This window comes from Lithobates pipiens, unplaced genomic scaffold (genome assembly GCF_037356315.1).
Source record: "Lithobates pipiens isolate NorthernLeopardFrog02 unplaced genomic scaffold, aLitPip1_a1.2 Scaffold_1, whole genome shotgun sequence".
NCBI classification, from domain to species: Eukaryota; Metazoa; Chordata; class Amphibia; order Anura; family Ranidae; genus Lithobates; species Lithobates pipiens.
Window position 1 is genome coordinate 99,403,346 of NW_027507685.1, and position 21,177 is coordinate 99,424,522.

At 46.1% G+C, this 21,177-nt stretch overlaps 1 protein-coding gene across 2 annotated transcripts in view; it reads right to left on the reverse strand.

Moving 5' to 3' along the window:
• Positions 1-2,553: 2,553 nt before the first annotated feature.
• PDCL (phosducin like) overlaps positions 2,554-21,177 on the reverse strand; it is a 32,808-nt gene continuing 14,184 nt past the window's right edge. For both annotated transcript variants that reach the window (XM_077467432.1, XM_077467430.1), the window contains exons 2-4: positions 17,473-17,632; positions 15,510-15,691; positions 2,554-3,245 (exon numbers count right to left, since the gene is read on the reverse strand). In XM_077467432.1, the coding sequence (XP_077323558.1) occupies positions 2,694-3,245; positions 15,510-15,691; positions 17,473-17,629 (891 nt within the window). In that variant the 5' untranslated portion in view covers positions 17,630-17,632 and the 3' untranslated portion in view covers positions 2,554-2,693. The remainder of the gene's footprint in view (positions 3,246-15,509; positions 15,692-17,472; positions 17,633-21,177) is intronic.

A 21,177-nucleotide genomic window follows, 5' to 3' on the forward strand; every position in this document is an offset into this window, starting at 1 on the left:
AAATACATAAAGGGGGGATATGATCTCCATGTATAAATACATAAAGGGGGGATATGATCTCCATGTATAAATACATAAAGGGGGGATATGCTCTCCATGTATAAATACATAAGGGGGATATGATCTCCATGTATAAATACATAAAGGGGGGATATGATCTCCATGTATAAATACATAAGGGGGGGGGGTGTGTGATCTCCATGTATAAATACATAAGGGGGCGATATATGATCTCCATGTATAAATACATAAGGGAGGATATGATCTCCATGTATAAATACATAAGGGAGGATATGATCTCCATGTATAAATACATAAGGGGGGGGGGGTGTGTGATCTCCATGTATAAATACATAAGGGGGCGATATATGATCTCCATGTATAAATACATAAGGGAGGATATGATCTCCATGTATAAATACATAAGGGGGGATATGATCTCCATGTATAAATACCCGTTAAGTCCCAGCATCCCGCAGACACGTCTACTTTTAGTATAGAAGGGATTTCTTTTGACTTATTCCAGCAGAAAGATTTAGGAATTTGAGTTGCAGAAAATTACTGGACATGCTCCCCTCCCCCCACCCCGATTGTAAAAAAAAAAAATATTTATTCTTTGAAGAATCCATTTGTAGATATGGAAGTGGTTCCCTCCCTCTTAGGAGTTTGAGCTCCAGATAAAAACAAGATAAAATGAAGAGCCTATTAAGCGATTTAAATATAAAAAAAGAAGACGAATGCCGATGTAAAATATAGGGAAGGGGGTCTGTACTACAGATTCTCTCCTGACAGATGGTGTATATCAGCATCTAGTGTTTATATATCACTTCGCTCCTAAATAGTAGCCCGATGTTTTATACATAACATGCCCCTTTGACGTGAGAATTAGGGTTGCATCAAACTTTTTTTGTTTTGTTTTTTATAAAAAAAAAAAATTATCCGCGAGTACGAGTACTGATATTTGTGCGCAAATACGAAAAAAATTTAATTGCAGCAAATCGTACTGCAAAGAATCGCATGCAATCTGAACAGGAATGCAGTGCGATTTCTGTCTAAAATCGCACGCGATTTCCCCCACTGGGCCTTTGTGAATAAGAAAGGGATTAAATTGCCATCTAGTGGGCAGTTTGGGGAAAAAAAAAAAATAAAAAATAAAAAAAAAAATCGCACGCCAGACAGGAATAGCTCTTCATTCCTGCTCAAATCGCATGCATTTCTTTGCGGTGGGATTTGCGCCTATTCATTTTGTACTGATGCAAATTTCACTGCAAAAGTATCAGTTTCAGAAGCAATTGTTATCGGTGCATCCCCAGTGAGAACACTAATCAACCTTGCAGCAGATTTTTTTTGGGGGGAGGTGGGCCCCATTTACTTTTCTGCCCCCCCCCTCTGCATTTCCCTGCTGCCGGTGCTATTGCAAGTATGGCAGCCGTGACATCCCTTCAGACTTTGCATTTGCCTGGCTCGTCAATGTAGCCCGCTTGCACAGCATCCTCCTTCTCAACTCTCTGGGGGCCACAAGCTGTCTGCAGGGGCTGGACACCGCTGGTGTAGGCCATTCACATTCTGCGATTTTATACACGAGTTCTGGCATTTTGTTGCTTTTCCGACAGCTTTTATTTCTTTATTAATATTATTCACCTTTTTTTTTTGTGTTAGGGTAAAGGGTTAGAGTTAAGGTTAGGGCGTTGTTTTATAGTCCTATTATTATTATTATTATTATTATTATTTTTTTTGTTAGAGTGCTAATACTACTATGTAATAAATAATTACCGAAGCCCAAAAAAAATTAAATAAACATTCTATTAGAAAAATTTATAAATAATAAACCACCCAAACTTAAAAACAATGCATGATTATTAACAACAATAATATTATTATTAATATTAATAATAATTATAAATAAAAGGAGCCCCCCCCCCCCCCCCCGCAAAATGAAAAGTCAGCAGCTACAAAATACTGTATCTGTTGACTTTTACCATTAGGGAACTTACCTGCCCCAGCAGCAGTGTCCTCACCCGAGCCGATTCTTGATAAATTGGCTCTCAGGTGCTGGCGCAGCCATCTTGGCTAAGGGAAACTGGCAGTGTGAAGCTGTGCGGCTTCACAGCTGTTTTCCTACTGCGCATATCACGCTGCACTCCATGAATGGGCTGGCTGCAGACGAAAGGGGGGGGGGGGGGGGGGGGGGAAATCAAGGCTGAACACTTTCAGCTGAGTTTACCGCAGCAAACTCGGCCAGAGGTGGAGCGGCAGGTACCTATCAAAACCAGCAGGAGGCAGACAAGCAAGCCCTTTTTGGGTGGAGCTCCACTTTAATTACCATTTATAATAATATAAACTTAAACTTTGAGTTTGTTTTTTTATAATTAATCATTTATTGTATATTTTAAAATTAGGGGTTAATTATTATTCTTTTTTTTTTTATTCACGATGATTTTTAGTTAATTTTATATTTATTCATATGTAAAAAACTAAAAATAAAAAAGAAAGATAAAAAAAATATATATATATATTTATTAAAAAAATTAAATAAAAACCAAGAGGCAGACATTTATGCTAAAGCAGATTATGTTTTATTTTACATATAAACTATTATAAATTAAATAACATGTAAAAGAAAGGAAGCGTCTATGTACATCTCCCGATACTTTACCACACAATTGGAGGGGGGGGGGGGGCGAAGGCACCTGTCAGTCTATTTCTAAGTCGCTGTCGTCGCTGTCATAGCACTGAACGGCCGGGTGACGGATGACAGCGCACGGCAGGTTCTTTTCCGGCAACAGGCTGTACTCCTTCAAATAGGCTTCCAGGTCGACGGCAAAGAAGTCGTCCCCGAGTTGGTCCGTTATCCGGACGAAGTTCCCCATCAGCAATCCCGATCTGTACGCCAAGAAGGCCGGGAGAGCTTTCTCTGTGAATTTGGTGCTGGTGTCCAATAGGGAGCACTTCACTCGGCAGAACTTGACCTCAGGGTACTCAGCCGCCAGGCAGATAATGCTGCCGTTCGCTGCCTCGGCCCCGGGGACATTGTCCTCATAAATCAGGATCATCACCAGAACGCTTTTCTCTTCTTTATCGATGATGTCCAGGAACTCCTCCGCGCTCCGGATGTCAAACACCACCTTGAAATGCTGGGAGGGGCTCAGCTGTTTCTTCATCTCCTCGATCCTCTGCTTCCTGTACTTCTCCAGGAACTCCTCGTCTTCCTCCTCGTTCAGCATGTTGTACTCTTGCATCGTCATCTAGAAAAGGGAGAAAAAATAAATAAAAATAAGGGTTGCATTGAGCATATATTAGCATATCCACATATAGAACAGGAAAAAAAAAAAAAAAAAAGTCTAATCCAGGGTTTCTCAACCAGGGTTCTGTGGAACCCTAGGGTTCCTCTAGAGGTTGCTAGGGGTTCCATGAGCAATGGTCAATTTCTGCCTCTCAGGTAAGTTCTCAAGGACACCATTGATCTTTTTAGTTATCTGTAAGGGAGTAATTCTTCCCAATAACCACAAGTGTAAGAAGCCTTCTTCTCATTGAGCATCACACTAATGTATGATGAGTTTGTAGATTTCCCATTTTTAGCAGGGGTTCCTCAAGACCGGAGATTTCCAGGGTTCTTCTGTGTCGAAAAGGTTAAGAAAGGCTGGTCTAATCAAAAAAATTTGAAGAACATTACATTAGTATTAGTTCATCATAACTTTAGGCAAAGACAGTAAGCAGGAGGTAGCGTCAAACAAGTAGTGCTAAGCAACATATTTGAAACTGAGGGTTAGTCCCTTATTGTTGCCCTGGAATCGAAGTTGGACAAAGAAAGGAAGGGGGGGGGGGGAGGAGCGGGGTCAAGGGGGAATAGAGGTCCCTAGAGAGAGGGACTTGTTCTAGTAGGAATGAGCCAAAGTCAGGGGGTTGGAAATGGGTTATTCAGGGTCTCCATAATTTTTCTTAGGCGGACACTTTGTTCATGAAGATTGTTTCAATTTTTGGAGTGACTCTGTGTTTGATTGCCAGAATACATAGAGTCTGGGATTTCCAGGCCTTTGTTGTGGTGATAAAGACAAGGAGTTTGAATTGGCAGTGAGCCACAGTCAAGGGTTTGTTGTTCAGGAGAGCTACAGTGGGGTCAGGTTGCAATGTCTTCTTGACTAAGGTTGAGAGGATATTGAACACTTCGGCCCAAAATATTTGTGCTGTGGGACATTCCCACTATATGTGTAGATGCTGCCATCTTGGTACTCTTGTCTGCAGTAAGGAGTTGGAAAGCGGACATCTTTTTACACCCAAAGTCTTGCATTTTACACATATTTTTATCAGTAAACTGAGCTTATATACTATACAAGACCTGCATATCAGATATTTATATTTCGATTCGCAAAATTACAGCAATAAAGGACCAAGAAAATACCTTTACCGTTAGTGGTCCCCACAACTTGGGAAATTTTATCAAGGGGTCATAGCACTAGTAAGGTTGAGAACCACTGCTCTAAAGCAATGTGGGGAGTATTGGGGGAGGAATTTAGAGATCCTGGCGAGGACTAGATACCATCTGGTGAGCACTTTGTAGTTGGTTTCCAAGGCTACAATGTTGGGCAAGGCTGACTTGGTTGCCTGCCATATATGCACCTAATCTGCCGCATCTAGGGTTTGGTGAAGGTTGTTTTCCCATTTGCTTGTGTAGGCTGGTGGGGGGGGGGGGATGTGGAGTGTGATAAAATTAGGGCATAGAGGTCCGAGATTAAAACTACTACTATGTGGGTCTGTTTTTTCAGGTCTGTTCAAACGTGTGGGGGGGGGGGGGGGGGGTGAAGAAGTGCTCGATTTGCAGGTAGCAAAAGATTTCAGTGGATGGTAGGCCATGGGTTTCCAGCAAAACTGGAAAGGGTTTAACTGAGCCATGAGAGAAAAGATGGTGGGCCCGTAGAAGATCGGCTTGAGTCCAGGCTGAAAAGTAAGATGGGGAAGACCAAGCCGGGTAGGAAGCAGGATTATGGTTAAAATGACAGTAGGGGGTTGTAGGGGAGATTGTAATCGGAAGTGACTCTTAGGGGAGTTTCCTTTGTGGCATAGTATTTAGGTAGTTGTGCAAGCTGTGCAGCGTGATAATATTTTGTAAAATTTGGTACACTGAGGCCTCCTCTAATGCGGGGTGTGTAGAGTTAGTTTAGGTAGTCGATGTATGAATTCCCGCCCCCCCCCCCCCATATAAAATTGGAGGGTTCTGCATTGTAGAATTCACAGAAAATATGCGGGACTGGTATTGGTAGTACACGAAAAAGAGTGAAAATGTCCATCCTCCCAAAAATTCTCTATCGATATTCTACCCATCCAGGCCAAGGGAAGTGTAGTCCATTTGGACATGAGAGTGGAAAAGGTGCGTTAGCATTGGTGGGTAGTTGGCTGAAAAGAGATCTGAGGGTGTAGCTGTAAATTTAACCCCAAAAAAGGTATGTGATATGGGAGGTGGTCCAGGGGAATGGTATGATTTCGCTGAGGTGGGACTGTAGGGAAACATTTAGGGCTGTCGATTTTTGTGGGTTGACATGAAGGTCCGATAGTTTGGGGGGGGGGGGGAGGGAGAGAGAGAGAGAGCGAGAGCGAGAGCGAGAGCGAGAGAGAGAGGGGAGAGAGAGAGAGGGGAGAGAGAAGAGTGAGAAGAGAGAAGAGAGAAGAAGAGAGAAGAAGAGAGAAGAAGAGAGAAGAAGAGAGAAGAGAGAAGAGAGAATGTCTAGTAGGTTTGGGGAGGAGATTAAGGGAGAGGGTTAGCATGCTGTCATTGATAGACCAGGAATGTGGTCAGACCATGAGCAAGGTGCAATCATCGAGGATAGGACCAGCGGGGGATGTACCGACAGTAACGAAAATGTGGTCAATTCAGGAAAAAAAATTGTTTAGGAGGGTGGGAGTAGTGGGTATACTGGCGTCTTGTTGGGTTCTGTTCCCTCCAGGAGTCTAGAAGAACATATTGTTTCAGAAGTTGCTGAAAGCAGAGGCGTTGGGCGTGGCATTGGTGATTTATCAAAGAAGGGATATATCACTTGATTGGGGTCACCACATATCACAAGCATTCCTTTTTGTGGGAGGCCACCACTGATAGCAAAAATTGGAAAGAAAGGCTATTTGGTTTTTGTTAGGAGCATAATAGGAGACAATTGGCATTTCATCATCTAAAAAAGGGGTCTCCAAACTTTCTAAAACAAAAGGGGCAGTTTACTGTCCTTCAGATTTTAGGGGGGCCAGACTGTCCCAGTTGGAGTAATCAATGCCCCATTGTTGGTGTCAGTGAGAGCAATAGTGCCCCATTGTTGAGGTCATTGGGGGTGAACTGTGCCTCATCATTGGCGGTGAACTGTGCCTCATCATTGGCGTCATTGGGAGGAATGGTCCCCCATCATTGGTGTCATTGGGCCTCATTCTTAGGCATGGTCCCCATCATCGGTATTATTTAGCCCCATTGTTGGTGTCATTAGGAGGAACTGTGCCCCTTCATTGGTGTCAGCGAATAAAATATGGACCCAAGCAAGCAAAGGGCCGCAGTTTGGAGACCACTGATCTAAAATATTTCCAGAAAGCATGAGATAGCAACCTTCCGGGTCTCTGATTTCCGCCAGGGGAGTGAATGGTGAAATGCAACAAGGACTCCCTTTGTTTGGTGGGCGCAAAGGGGGTGTATACTTGAGAATATTGACGGGCAAAGAATTTAGGGGAGAAGTGTGTCTCCTGTAGACAAACCACTTGGGCTGAAAATGACCGAAATGCTTTAGTCCATTTCACTGGGGAACATTGAGCATTAAAAAGGGAGGCCATCCTTGGGAGATGGTGGTGCGGAAGCCAAAGCATCCAGAGATCTTGAGTCACCACTGACAAACAAACAATCTTAGTGCATTAACCTTTACTAATAGAGGGAGGGAGTGAATGTTGGGGGGGTGAGGGGTAGGGGGTTGGGAAAGCTGTAAGCCTACAGCTAGCAGAGTGTAATCTTGGTAAATGAACAAACTAGGTAGTAGAGTTCAGATGTTGCAGTAAGGAGTAGTAGTGGAATATTGTTCCAAGAAGCATCACCTAACAGATTTGTCGTAGAGGCAAGTGAAAGGAGAAGGATATATAAGCAATGGGAGATACCCCTAATTACTAGGGTCAAAGTTTCAGTCCATAGTATCTTCTTCAGGGGGTGGACCTGGGGAGAGGTAGTGTCCGCGCTTGTTGTCATTGGATGCGGCCTGGAGAACTGAGGAGGTTGGTGGTTTCTTGGGGGGGAGAGCTGGAAGGCTGCTCTGATTCCTCTGCGTCCGGTTTGATTGGCAGAAGATGTAGGTCTTGAAGTGTGGTCTGGAGATCTTCGACAGATTGATTGGTATGAGGATCCCTTGTAGAACAGAATGGTGAAAGGAAAATGCCAGCAATAGGTGATGCGGTGCCGTTGTAAGACCTGTAGGTGGGGTTTCATTACTTTCCGTTTAGAAAGAGTGATCTGGGAGAGGTCTTGGAATATCTGATGGTGGTGACCCTGGAATGTCAGCGATTCTTTATTCTGGGATGCCATCATTAATTGTTCCTTTGTAGGGAAAAAAATAAAAATAAATTAAAAATGGAGGCGTTTTAACACAATATCTCAAGGCGGGCCATCTTCTGGGCGTGGTACTAGGGTTCTATGAATTCTGTCCATTTCCAACCTTTCTGGTGAATTGGAGGTGAATAACTGACTCCAGTATTCCACAAATGCCGAGATTTGAGCGTCTGGCTCCAATTTTCTAAATCCTCCAGGTGTGTTTGGAGGGTTACGTTTTCTTCACGTATGATTTCTAGCTCCTAAGCATGGGTGCCTGTAAGGAGTTCTTGCTCATCCATCCGCTGCTCCAACACCGAGGTGTGGTGGCCTACTTTGCGTATCTCTTGAGTCAGCTTGCCAGTAATTGGGTCAGAAATTTTGTTTAAAGCTGTAGTGAGAATTCTCTCAAACTGTAAGAGCAGGCTTGGTGCTGGTTTATCTGATTGGAAATCCAAGGGGGGGGGTGTTTCATATCAAGCTCTGCATCCGACTCACCCGTGAGGTTTGCGGCTGCAGCGTTTGCAGTGAGCCTGGACCTCTGTCTAGTGCTATGGCGCCAGTGAGGTAGAGGGCCGAGAAGATGGAGTTACGGCCATTTTAGGTGCAGCCCTGAGGACAGCGTCCTGGATGGTTTGCGGCTTGTTCTTTACTCACCGCTGGTGAGAACCATCACAAGCGCGGCTACGGAGGTTCCTAGCCATCTGTGGGGTCAGTGGGCCGTCGATACGGTGCTGAGAGGCTGTCTTGTCCTGGTAGGTGCGGAGCCTCACTTGAGCATGACTTGCTTGGATGGCTTTGTGTATGTGCCCTCCCTGTTTTTATTTTTTTTAAATCGACAACTAGGAGTACGGATAGAAAATAAATAATAATTAAATATCGCACTGCAAAGAATTGCATGCGATTTGATCAAGAAGGAAAGTCCCGGTCCGCCGATGATGGAAAAAAATAAAAAAATATCACAGCCACTGGAGGTGTTCACAGGGCTGGTGAAGTCCCGGGCCCCCTGTGGGTATAGGGCGGAAGTGATGTCAGCTTGGGGGGGGGGGGGCGGAACCACCTCTACATCTCCTAAGCCATGTGAGCGCCTCCAGCGCCTGCGATTTTCTATCATCGGCGGGACTGTGACACTATGCAGATTTTGCATTTGAGCAGATACTTACCCTATGTTCACACCTATGCATTTTTTTTTTTTGGTGCAATTTTCAGAAATGCACTAGTCCATTTAATATGGTTTCCTATGGTACACGTTCGCAACTATGCGTTTTTCAGCCACTGCGTTTTTGGAAAGGACCAGAGACTTACTTTCCCGCAGCAGATTGCGTTTTGCGTGCAATAAAATTCAATGGACCCACACAAAAAAACAAAAAAAAATAAAATAAATAAAAAACACACAACTGTTGCGTTTTTTCTCTTTAAACACACTGGGGGTTATTTACTAAAGGCAAACTCCCGATGCGCTACATGTGCAGTCTCTGTAAATCTGAGGGGGGAAGACCTGAAATGAGGGGAACCTCTGCCGATTTCCATCATCCAATCATATGCAAGCAAAAAAATAGGATTTTTTTTTTTTGTAATTCACCGACCGACACAGCTCCTCTCTGTAACTAAATGGTTTGTTATTGGCCTGCCATTAGGAGAAATAGGCAAAAATTGTAACACAATACACAGAACTTTAGTCCCGCCCTGGGGGGGCGGACCCTGTGCTAACAACCCTCCCTGCTCCCCAAATACATCAACAAGCAGTATAAACGTAGAGAAAAAGGAGGGGTGGGTGCTGTGTCGGTCGGTGAATTACAGAGAAAAGGATTTTACGGCGAGTACAAAAATCCTATTATTTTCTCTTATATTCACCGACCGACACAGCTCCTCTCTGTAACTAAATGGGACATCCCCAAGCAGTGCCAAACGAGGGGTGGGAAAAAACAGCATTAAAACTTCATCCACCATGGCAAGTGGGAACTAATGAAACTAAATCCACACACAAAAAAAAAAAAAAAACAACAGCAGTGTACGGAAAAACACACCGCCATATAAACGGGGCAGTCTCAACAGGAGAGATCCCCAACACCTCAACCTTTTTGTGGAAGTAATGCAACAGTGCATTAACAAACAGTACTGCGTTTTTATCGAAAAACCAGGAAAAAACAAAAACAAAACAAACAGCGAGTCTAACTTCCGAAAGGGAGCTGTGGCAGACAAGTACACCTTCAGAACCCTAAGCACATCGAAAGCGTGAAGGGCCACCTCTTTGGGGTGCTTCGGCTTAGGACACGACGATAGTAATACAATGTCTTCAGTGATATGAAAAGCTGAAACCACCTTTGGTAGAAAGGACGGTTGCGGACGCAACACCACCTTATCCCTGTGGATGACCAGATAAGGCGACTTGCAGGACAAGGCCGCCAATTCCAAAATCCTCCTGGCCGATATTGATGGCCACTAGAAAGACCACCTTCTGTTAAAGGGTCAACAGGGGAATTTCCCTGATATTCTCAAACGGCGGCTTCTGAAGCGCCGACAAAACCAGGTTCAAATCCCATGGGGGCAACGGTGGATGCACCGGAGGGACTACATGTCGTACCCCCTGAACAAAAAGGTACCCACTAATGAGTGAGACACCAGGGGTCGCTGAAAAAAAAAAAAGAAAAGGACAGCCAGGGCTAAAATTTGCCCCTTAATGGTGATCAACGCCAATTTCCAATTACTCCCTGCTGAAGAAACAGCAGGATCCTGGATATAGAAAAGGAGCGTGGATGCCACTGTTTCTCCTCACACATGGAGATGTAGGCCTTCCAGGCACGATGGTATATCTTCCGTGAAGAAGATTTCCGCGCCCTCAGCATAGTTGGAATCACCGAGTCCGACAGACCCCGGTTCCTCAGCACCTGGCTCTCAATATGCCGTTAAAGCCAGCAATGGTAAAGCAGGGTGAAAGATTGGACCTTGAGATAGGACGTCCTCTCGCAGCGGCAGTCGCCAGGGAGCGTCTGCCACCAGAAGCAGCAGGTCTGCGTACCAGGGCCGCTGAGGCCAAACTGGGGCAACCAGAATTACTGGAATCCCCTCGGCTTCCACTCTGCGAAGCAGACGTGGCAACAGTTTTAGTGGAGGAAAGGCGTAGATCAGCTGGTACTGATCCCACGGAGCCACCAGCACGTCTGACCACGGATCTCTTGTCCTGGACACGAATCTCAGCACCTTCGGATTGAGAATCTGGTGTGCCCCATTTCAGGCACAGCAGCTTAAATCTCCAGATGCAACGCCCATTCTCCTGGGTCCAGCATCCGACGACTCAGACAGTGCCTGCCAATTTTCCACCCCCGGAATGTAAATGGCTGACAGGGCCGGAACGTGTTGCTCTGCCCACTGGAGTATGCGAGCGACCTCCGGAGCAGCGGCTGAGCTTCTTGTTCCCCCTTGGTGATTTATGTACGTCACAGCTGTGGCGTTGTCCGACTGTATCCTGGTCAGACGTCCTTGAAGACACGTCAACCACGTGTGGAGGCACAGCCTGATCGCCCTCAATTCGAGCAGATTGATCAGCAACCTGGATTCCTCCCTCGACCAGAGGCCCTAAACTGACTGAATCCCCATCACTCCACCCCAGCCAGAGAGACTGGTGTCTGTAGTGATCACCGTCCATTTCAGAGGAAGGAATGATTTTCCGGACTGAATCACTGGGGACCTCAACCACCAGATCAGAGAGCCCCTGACTGGCTGGCTCACCTGGACTTGTTGATCCAGGGACAACGGAGATTTGTCCCATTTTGTCAATCTCCTTCTGCAGGACTCTGGTGTGGAAATGGGCATAAGGTACTGCCTCGAAGGAGGCTACCATGAGCCCCAGCACTCGCATGCAAAAACGGAGCGACGACCACTTGCGGTTCATCAGTAGTTTGACCGCAGATCTGAGAGTCTGCAATTTGTCTGAGGTGAGAAAGACTCTCGCTTCCCTGGAGTCCAATAGTAAACCCAGGTACTCCAGACGCTGGGTCGGTACAATCACCAACTTCTTTAGGTTTAACAGCCACCCAAATTCTCGCAGAGTCTGCATGGTGATTGCCACATCCTCCTCTAATTCTGAGGTGGAAGATGCTCTCAGGAGGAGATCATCTAGGTAACCCACGATCGCGATCCCTCATTGTCGCAGCAACGCCAAGGCTGGAGCCAGTACTTTGGCAAAGACTCGGGGGGCTGATGCCAGGCCAAAGGGAAGAGCCACAAACTGGTAATGGGCTTCCCCGACTGCCAAACGCAGAAATTTTTGATGCCGAAGGCATATGGGTATGTGCAGGTACGCATCCTGGATGTCCAAAGATGCCAGGGAGTCCCCTTGATGGAGTGCAGCGACTACTGAGCGAACCGATTCCATTCTGAACCTCTGCACTTTTACAAAGCGATTGAGGGCTTTTAAGTCCAAGATTGGACATACCCTTTCCTTCTTGGGAACCACAAACAGATTTGAGTAGAACCTCTGGAAGCGTTCCAATTCCGGAACTGGTACAATCACCCCCTGAATCAGCAAGCCCCTTACTGCCCCTAGCAGGGCCTCTCGGCGAACCGGCAACGCGGGTATACTGGAGTGGAAGAATCTGTTTGGCGGCCAAGAGAGAAAACCATCTTGTAGCCTGTGGAAATCAGGTTGCAGACCCATTGATCGGATAACCGTGAGGTCCACCAGGCTGCAAACTCCCGAAGGCGACCCCACCACCCATACGCGGGTGGGGGCAAACCTTCATGCAGTAGCACTTTTGTTCGCAGGCTTGCTAAGCTTGCAGTTCCAGGGACGCTTTTGACTGTCCGTGGATGTCCTGTCGGGCTGGGAACGTTTTGTTGAAGCACCAGGCGGACGGAAAAGCCGATTGTGAGCGGAAAAAGAGGGCCCTTGCCTGCGGCGTGGCTCCTTAGCCCTCCTGGCCTGTGGGAGTAGTGTACTCACACGTGGCATTTTTAATAATGTCATCCAACGAAGCTCCAAAGAGCTGGTCGCCAAGGAAGGGAAGATCTGTCAGGGCTTTTTTGGATGCCTGGTCAGCAGACCAGCATTTAAGCCAAATCAGGCGCCTCGGCACCACAGCTGACACTGAAGCCCTGGATAACAGAGGGAGAGTATCCAGGGCCGTGTACTTAAGGCCTTGCACTAGTTGGTCTGCTAGTTCCACGCAGACAGGGGAGGCGTTTTGCTCTCCCAATTCGCAGTGCAAAAGTTTTGCTCACTCAGTCAGTGTCTGTGACACCAGTGCGGATGCCAGTACTGGTCGCACGGCTGACCCCACAACTGTAAACAAGGAACGAGCCACTGTCTCTGCCTCTGCCTTCCTGTCCGTGGGATCCTTGAATGCAGGAGTCCCCTCTACCGGGATCATGGTTACTTTATTTAACCTGGATACTGGGGGGTCCACGACCGGAGGAGCCGACCATTTTTTGAGAAGGCTTTCCTTTGCAGCCGACCCCATTCCCTGTAGATGAACTTGTCAAAATTAGCCAAATACGGGAACACCTAAGGTGAACGTGCTGGCTTGAGGGACCCAAAAGGGACCGCTACCTCAGCAGAGGGATCCGCTGGCTCCTCTATCTTCAGGGTATCACACACACCTGTGATAAGTGCTCCAACAAGCGCTTTGTCGTGCCCGGACCCGGAATCATCCTCACTGTCCGAATAGTCCTGGTCAGCCTCGTCCGATAGGTCAGAGCAGGGGTCACCAGCCGCAGCAGGGCCCGAGTCTGCATCAGAGCTCTCCCCAGACGACGGGGGTGGGGGGGGGGAGGGGGGGGGTAGGGGCCGTTTACGTGCACCTTTCTAGCCTGGATTTCAGGGGAAGAAACACCAGCCATGCTGACCCTACCCTGTCTGCCACCTGCAAGAGGACTTAGGACAGTAAAGTTCCCACCCTCCTGCTGCCGCCGCGTGGGGGGGGGGGGGTGGTAGGGGTATCTAGCGCCAGACTCACCACCCTGGGGCGTTCTAATCCTATAGAAAATGGCTGCTGAGGCTCACAAGGGGAACCTGCTTTGACCACAGCCGGACAGCGCCATGCGGTGACAGAGGAAAAAAATAAATAAAAAATAAATAAATAAAAATCACAGAACAGTGCTGCACAGACACCTTTTGGGACCCCCCAGACCGGGACCAGGACCAACGCTAGCCGCACAGAGCCCCCTACAGATGAGACCCAGCGAACCCCCCCCCCCCACAGCACACACAGCCCCCCCCACCAGAGGTGGGAAGGAGGGGAGATAGGGATGTGGGAGAGAAGAGAAGGAGGTGAGGTGGCCCCCAAATCGACCTCCCAGGGAATGCCCAGAAGCAGGGAGAGGTGTACTTACCAGTCCTGAAGAGCTGGGAGACATTCCATCACAGACCTACTCCTGCGCAGTTAGGGTAGCTGCTGGCCCGGTATACTGTGATCCAGACATCAGTAGCCTGGTCATATGTATACCCCGGAGCACTGAAGCTCACCGACAACCTCTGGAGATGAGGCATGTTGTGGCCTGCCGAGCCGTAGCTGCGGCCTGCACATGCTCGATGGCCGGACTGGGGAGACTACAAGGATAACTTAACCAGCCTGTCACCCAGCCGGCAGTTGATGAAAGATCCTGGGATCTTCTATCTTGCGTAAAAAACATCAAACTTGCATCAAAAAAAAAATTGACCAAAGGGCCCGCAGGGTTCCTAGGTCATTCTTCTTCACTAGGCAAAATAAAACTGAGCTCTGCCTGGGAGCAGGGAGGGTTGTTAGCACACGGTCCGCCCCCGGGGCGGGACTAAAGTTCTGTGTATTGTGTTACAATTTTTGCCTAGTTCTCCTAATGGCAGGCTAACAAACCATTTGGTTACAGCAGGGATCTCAAACTGGCGGCCCTCCAGCTGTTGCAAAACTACAAGTCCCATGAGGCATTGCAAGGCTGACAGTTACAATCATGGTTACCACAGGCAGAGGCATGATGGGACTTGTAGTTTTGTAACAGCTGGAGGGCCGCTAGTTTGAGACCCCTGAGTTAAAGAGAGGAGCTGTGTCGGTCAGTGAATATAAGAGAAATGCTGTTTATTTTCCTTGCATGTCCCCCTCGGACCTACAGCGACTGCCCTCGCAGTGCATAGTGGATTACTCTTTTGTAAATAAATCCTGCTGTGTATAGCTGGTTGCTAGGGAGCGGGCCAGAAAGCATCCTTAACAACTGATGAGTCAGTGGGGTTCTGGCTGAATGTAAAAAAATAAAGTGGGGGGGTGATGTGGGGTGTGTCTTTCCCACAACCCACAGAACCTGCGGGCCTGTTATGGATTTAAAAGAAGATGTGCCCCCCCCCTCCCCCCCAACAAAATCCATACCATACCCTTAAGCAAGCGCGCCCCCCCTTAACAATACCAGGCCACATGCCCTCAACATGGGGGAAGGGGGTGCGCTTTGGGGCAGGGGGGGGGGGGGCTCTGATGGGGACAATGGCCTCTTCCCCACAACCCTGGGATCTACATTGATGGGTGACATTATTAAAAACAAATAAAAACCAAGGACTTGTCAAAAACTTGTGTACAGTCTTTATTCGCTATTTTAGTGAATGGGCAGTGGGTATACTCATTCACATAGGTGGGGGGTGGCGGTATCGGGGGGGGGGGGGGGGGTCAGATTTTCCTATACCCACAACCACAGCCCAGCCCAGGGTTGTGGGGAAGAGGTCACTGTCTCCATCAGAGCCCCCCCCCCCAAAGCACCTCCCACATTTTGAGGGCATGTGGCCTGGTATGGTGAAGGAGGGGAGAGGGTGCTCACTCATCCTCTCCCTTTCCTGAGTGGCCGGGCTGCATGCTCATTAAGGGTCTGGTATTGATTTTGGAGGGGACCCCATACCGTTGATAAAAAAATAAAAATAAAATAAAAAAAAAAAAAGGGAGAAAAGGAAAACCATGAGCCAAGATCCAATTATCCCCATGAGTGAGCAGATCTGCCTGCTTCTCGTATCGCACGTTACCTTGCCGTGCAGCTTATCTTCCAGCTCTTTCTGCTTCTCTTTATCCTTCTCTTCATCCAGATGAGATTTACAAGTCATCGAAAGCTTCTTAATAAGCTGTTCCATCTCCCTGCGCTGCTCCGCATTCTGCTCCGTCTCCATCTGCTTATACCGCCGCCAGTCATTAATGACGCCTTTCGGACCTATATAATCACACGGAACAAACCTCTTAATAAGCAGACAATAGGAAAAAAAATTAAAAAATAAAAATAAAAAAAATAAATCACATTTCTTGCATTTTTTTTAGATATGATCAAAACAGCAGAACGATTGCGAATGTTTTCTTAAATAGGAAACCTCTCATGTATTCATTTTGTGAAAACGATATTCCTATGTGGGGTGTAAAAAGAAGGCAGAAAGGGTTTATAAATGCACAAAAAAAAAAAAAAAAAAATATATATATATATTTTGTTTTTTTTCTCCCACCCTCCCGCTAGTGGCCAAATAAAGGGTTAAAAGCGCCCACAAAACGCTGCTGTCAAAATCGCTTTTCAGGCGCTTCCCATCGATTTCAACGGGAAAGGGCGCTTTAGGAGCGGTGTATTCACCGCTGCAAAGAAGTTGCTTGCAGGACTTTTTTTTTTGACGCCCTGCCAGCGCAGCGCCTCAGTGTGAAAGCACCCAGGCTTTTACATTGGGATTGCAGTTGCGGCTTCTTTCAGGCGCTTACTAGCACATTATCTATTGTCTTGCAGGTTTTCTTTTTTTATTATTATTCCCCCCCACCATCTTTTTTTTTTTTTCACCACTGAGGGGGCCAACATGTTCCCCCCCGGCATTTATTGCAGGCTCGTGGGCTCCGGAGCCGTGAGTGGCCAGAGCTGCGAAGACGAGGAGCTCTGAAGTTCTGGCGCGATACGCCAGGACCTTCAATACGCATGCGCAGCCTCACCAAAGCTCCATCAAAGCCCCAAAGCCTCAAACTAAAGCAAGGTGGAAACAGGACTTTAAGCTAACCATTTTATTTAGTGAAAAGGAGCTTTGACTGGTGTTCAGAGAGCTTTCACAAAGCCTGTCCGAAGCCTTGTTTTGAAGCAAGTGTAAACGAGTCCAAAAGCATGTTGAAGCCGAAGTGCAAATGAGCCCTAAATGATAAATATGACAAATAGAGGAGGGTCAATCTCCTTACTGGGGGGGGGGGGGGGGGCACAGACAGCAATAAAAACCTGAAACCTGGCACATCATCTAATCTCTCTCCACTATCCTGAGAGACAAAAAAAAAAAAAAAAAAAAAAAAAAAAGAGCCGCTCTGGTCTCCAGCGGTGGAAGCTCTACAGAGACAGCGGACCAGTGCTGGGAAGTGACGTCACCCATAGACTTACTGTGGGGCTTCCGTTGTCAGCTGTGTCCTCTGCACCCCCCTCCACAGACAGCTCAGTGTAGAACTGGAGCGGCGCCGCCGCTTCAGAAAAAGGAATGTATAGCAATTTCTTCTTTACAGGGCTAGACAGGTTAGTGTTAGATCATGAATGACAGTAGATGTAGAGATTTTAGTGTTAGGGTGGACTTGCCCTTTAAATCGGACCTTGAGTTTTTTTTTTTCCCTTCAAATTTCCATGTTTATTAAGTATTCTGCCCTTGCTGTTGTGAGAGTTTGCATATTTGGCAAGTAAAGAATGTGTATGTGTGTGTGTGTGTGTATATATATATATATATATATATATATATATATATATATATATATATATATATATATATATATATATATATATATATATATATATATATATATATATATATATATATGTATATATATATATATATATATATATATATATATATATATATATATAGCAAAGTGGTTGGAGGGAAGCTTCAGAATGTCAAAGATGTTTTTAATACAAATTATGCAAGCAGACTGCAGTTCCTCTTCAAACAGTGTGTGTTTACTATCACAGCTAAACCCTCCCGATGTAGAAGCTACCTGTATTCATGGCTCCTTCTTCTTTGCTCCCCTCGGATTCTCTGACCGAACCTTGCCGCACCCTGCGGTCCTGATCGCTGTCCTCGTCATCGCTGCTGCTGCTGTAGTAGTACTGACCCTTTTCTCCCAACAGCTTATCATCCAGGGTTGTCATCATCTCCTAAATGTAGGCAACGAGAATTAGGTCACCGGGTCATTAAGGGAAAAAAAAAAAAAAAAAAAAACACACAACACCTCCACCACCACACAAACAAAACAAACAACAACAGGTACATTACTATCAATTTATTTTTCTCATTAAAAATGACAAGAACAGCCACAAAAATATGCGCTGGCAGCAGGCGCACAGCTAGCTGGGATTCTCCTAACCCGAGACGTCCATCCAGTTCACAATTATACCGGTAATATTAATAAAATGCGATTGTGCCGGGTGTCTTGTGGGAGTTCTGATCTCTCAGAATGGATGGCTCTGAGTGGGATGGGCAGCCAAGAAGATGTACGAGTCAAGTGGTGGCAAAAAGTAGATGGTGGGAGGCCCACCGAGAGGGAGAGAGGAAGGACCACCAGGAAGCTCACGAGAAAGAGGGTGGGAGGCCCATAGAGAAAGAGGGTGGGAGGGAGGCCCTCGGAGGGAGGGAGGCCCTTGGAAAAGGAGGGAGGGAGGCCCTTGGAAAAGGAGGGAGGGAGGGTGGGAGGCCCACTGAGAAGGGTGGGTGGAGAAGGGAGGCTCGTCGAGTGATCCAGTCTGATCACATCTTATCAATAGTGGTGCACTGACATGACAATTCTGGAGGCACTTGGCAGACCAAAACAGATCGTTTATTTTTATTATTTTTTATTTAATGTGGCTAGCGTTTTTTGCATTGGAGGTAATTCGGGTGTGTTATTTGCATTGAAGTCAATGGAACAAAATTTTTCATGGAAGTCAATGGGACCCCTAGTGACTTCAATGCAAAAATGCCCCACTTATCATTTTCCTTCCCCTTCACAATTATGTGCCACTTTGTGTTGGTCGATCACATAAAATCCCAATAAAATACATTTACGCTTTTGTTTGCAACATGACAAAACGTGGAAAATTCCAAGGGGTGTGAATTCTTTTTCAAGGCAGTGGGCACTGTATATACTTTCCCCATTTTCAGCCCAATCATGTGATCCCCCGAGTCAGCCGGTGAGGAGAGAGTAGAGTCATGTGATCTGGCTCCCCGTGTCAGTCAGTGGTTAGTAGAGGTCGACCGATACATCAGCCGATATTTGGCATTTTTTAATTAATCGGCATCAGCCGATTGTGCTGATAAAACTTGCAAAAGACTTCTGTAATAGAAGTCAATGTAAGTTGCCTGAAGACATCAGTGAAGGACTTTCATCCTCTCTGGGCAGGCTGCCAAGAAAAGATCAAATTGATACAATGTTTCTTCTTCAATGGGCTGAACTCCCTGTGTAGAAGTTCTCAGTTTAACCATTTAAAGACTAAATCTTTTCTGACACTTGTTGCTTACAAGTAAAAATCCAGTATTTTCTGCTAGAAAATCACTCAGAAGCCCCAAAAATTATATATTAATTTTTTTTTTAGCAGAGACCCTAGGGAATAAAATAGCGGTTGTTGCAATATTTTATGTGACGCGGTATTTGCGCAGAGGTCTTTCAAACGCAAGTTAGCCCCTTTTTTATTCCGTCCAAAAGTTTTGAGTACCTGTTTTTGTGTATTTAATAAATAGTTTTTTGTTTTTTTAAATCTAAATTATACATACAAGTGAACTGATTGGAGGTTTGTTCTGTTTAATAAATGTGTAAGAAATTTTCTGCATCACTTATTGCTGCTTTCACACTGGATCGGGCAGGCGTTGACGGTAAAACGCTGCAAGTTTTAGCAGCGATTTACCGTCATTTTAGCCCTGCTATTTGGCTGCTAGCGGGGAAGTGAAGCACTGCTGCAAAATTGCATTGCATGTGCTTCAGCAGTGGTGACCATTCATTTCAGTGGGCAGGAGTGGTGGAGGAGCGGTTTACACCGCTCCAAAGATGCTGCTTGCAGGATTTTTTTTTTATTTTTATTATTTTTTTTTTTTTTTTTTAAACGTACTGCCAGCGCATCTCCTCATTGTGAAAGCACTCGGGCTTTCACACAGACTGCAGGGGAGCCATTTTGAAGGCAATTTACAGGCGCTATTTTTAGCCCAAAATCGCCTGAAACACGCCCCAGAGTGAAAGGTGTCCAACTTAGTTTTTATGAGATGAAGGGGAAAAAAAAACAAAAAAAAACGGCATCATATAATCGGCCAAAGGCCGCCACGATTTCTAAATATCGGCATCGGCCAGAGAAAAACCCATATCGGTCGACCTCTAGTGGTTGGTACAGAGGAGTGGAGAGAACGCTCAACAATGATTGGAGAATTTTTGAATTCCCCAGCTGTTGTCAAGAAGCGTTCTCTTCACTCCTCATCACCTGCCGCTGACACAAGGGAGCCGGATCACATGACTCTACTTTCTCCCCGCTGACTGACACAGGGGGATCATGTAACCAGGGCCGAAAATAGGTAAGTATATAAGATCTTTTACACAGATCAGTCAGCAAAGGCGTTAGGGGAGGGGAGGGGAGTGTTTTTAAGACTAGTTAGGCTGGAACTTGATTTGACTTGAACTGGCTCCTGTTCAAGTTTCAAGTGTAAATATATTAATATATATAATATTTTACCAGATTGATTGCAAGCTCTTTGGGCTTCATTCACACCTAAGTGTACTGGAATCTTGCTTTACCATTTTGTTTCTTAAACGCGTTTGGAAGTGGTTAAAAAACTAATCTTTTAATAAAATCATTAAAGTGTAATAAGAATAATAAAAAAAAAAATAGGATTTTTGTACTCACCGTAAAATCCTTTTTCTCTGTAATTCACTGACCGACATAGCTCCTCTCTGTAAGACCCCTTTCACACTGGGGCGTTTTTCATGCGCTTTAGCGTTAAAAAAAAAAGCGTATGAAAGAAGCTGCAACTGCAATCCCAATGTAAAAGCCAGAGTGCTTTCACACTGAGGTGCTGCGCTGGCAGGGCGTCAAAAAAAGTTCTGCAAGCAGCTTCTTTGCAGCGCTTTTGGAGCGGTGAATACAACACTCCTAAAATGCCCCTTCCCATTGAAATCAATGGGAAGCGCCTGTAAAACGCTATTGGCAGCAGCGTTTTGTGGGCACTTTTAACCCTTTATTTGGCCACTAGCAGGGGTTAAAAGCGCCCCAATAACACTCGAAAATGCTGGTAAAGCGCTGCTAGTTTAAGCGGCGATTTGCGAGCGTTTTTCGGGCGCTGGCATTGTGAAAGGGCTCTTAAAGCACTTGGGCTTTCACATTGGGACTGCAAATGAGGCTTCTTTCAAGCGCTTTACAGTCGCTTTTTTTAACGCTAAAGCGCCTGAAAAACGCCCCAGTGTGAAAGGGGTCTAACTAAATGGGTTGTTAGCCCTATCTCTGGAGATACTAGGCAAGTTGTAATACAACACTTCAGATCTTTTAGTTCCGCCCAGGGGGCGGTCCCTATGCTACAACCCCACAGCCTGCTCAGGCAGAACTCAGTACGTCAACAAGCAGTATAATGTAAAGAGAAAAAGGAGGGGTGGGTGCTGTGTCGGTCGGTGAATTACAGAGAAAAGGATTTTACGGTGAGTACAAAAATCCTATTTTCTCTTAGGCTGCTTTCACACTGGGGCGGTATT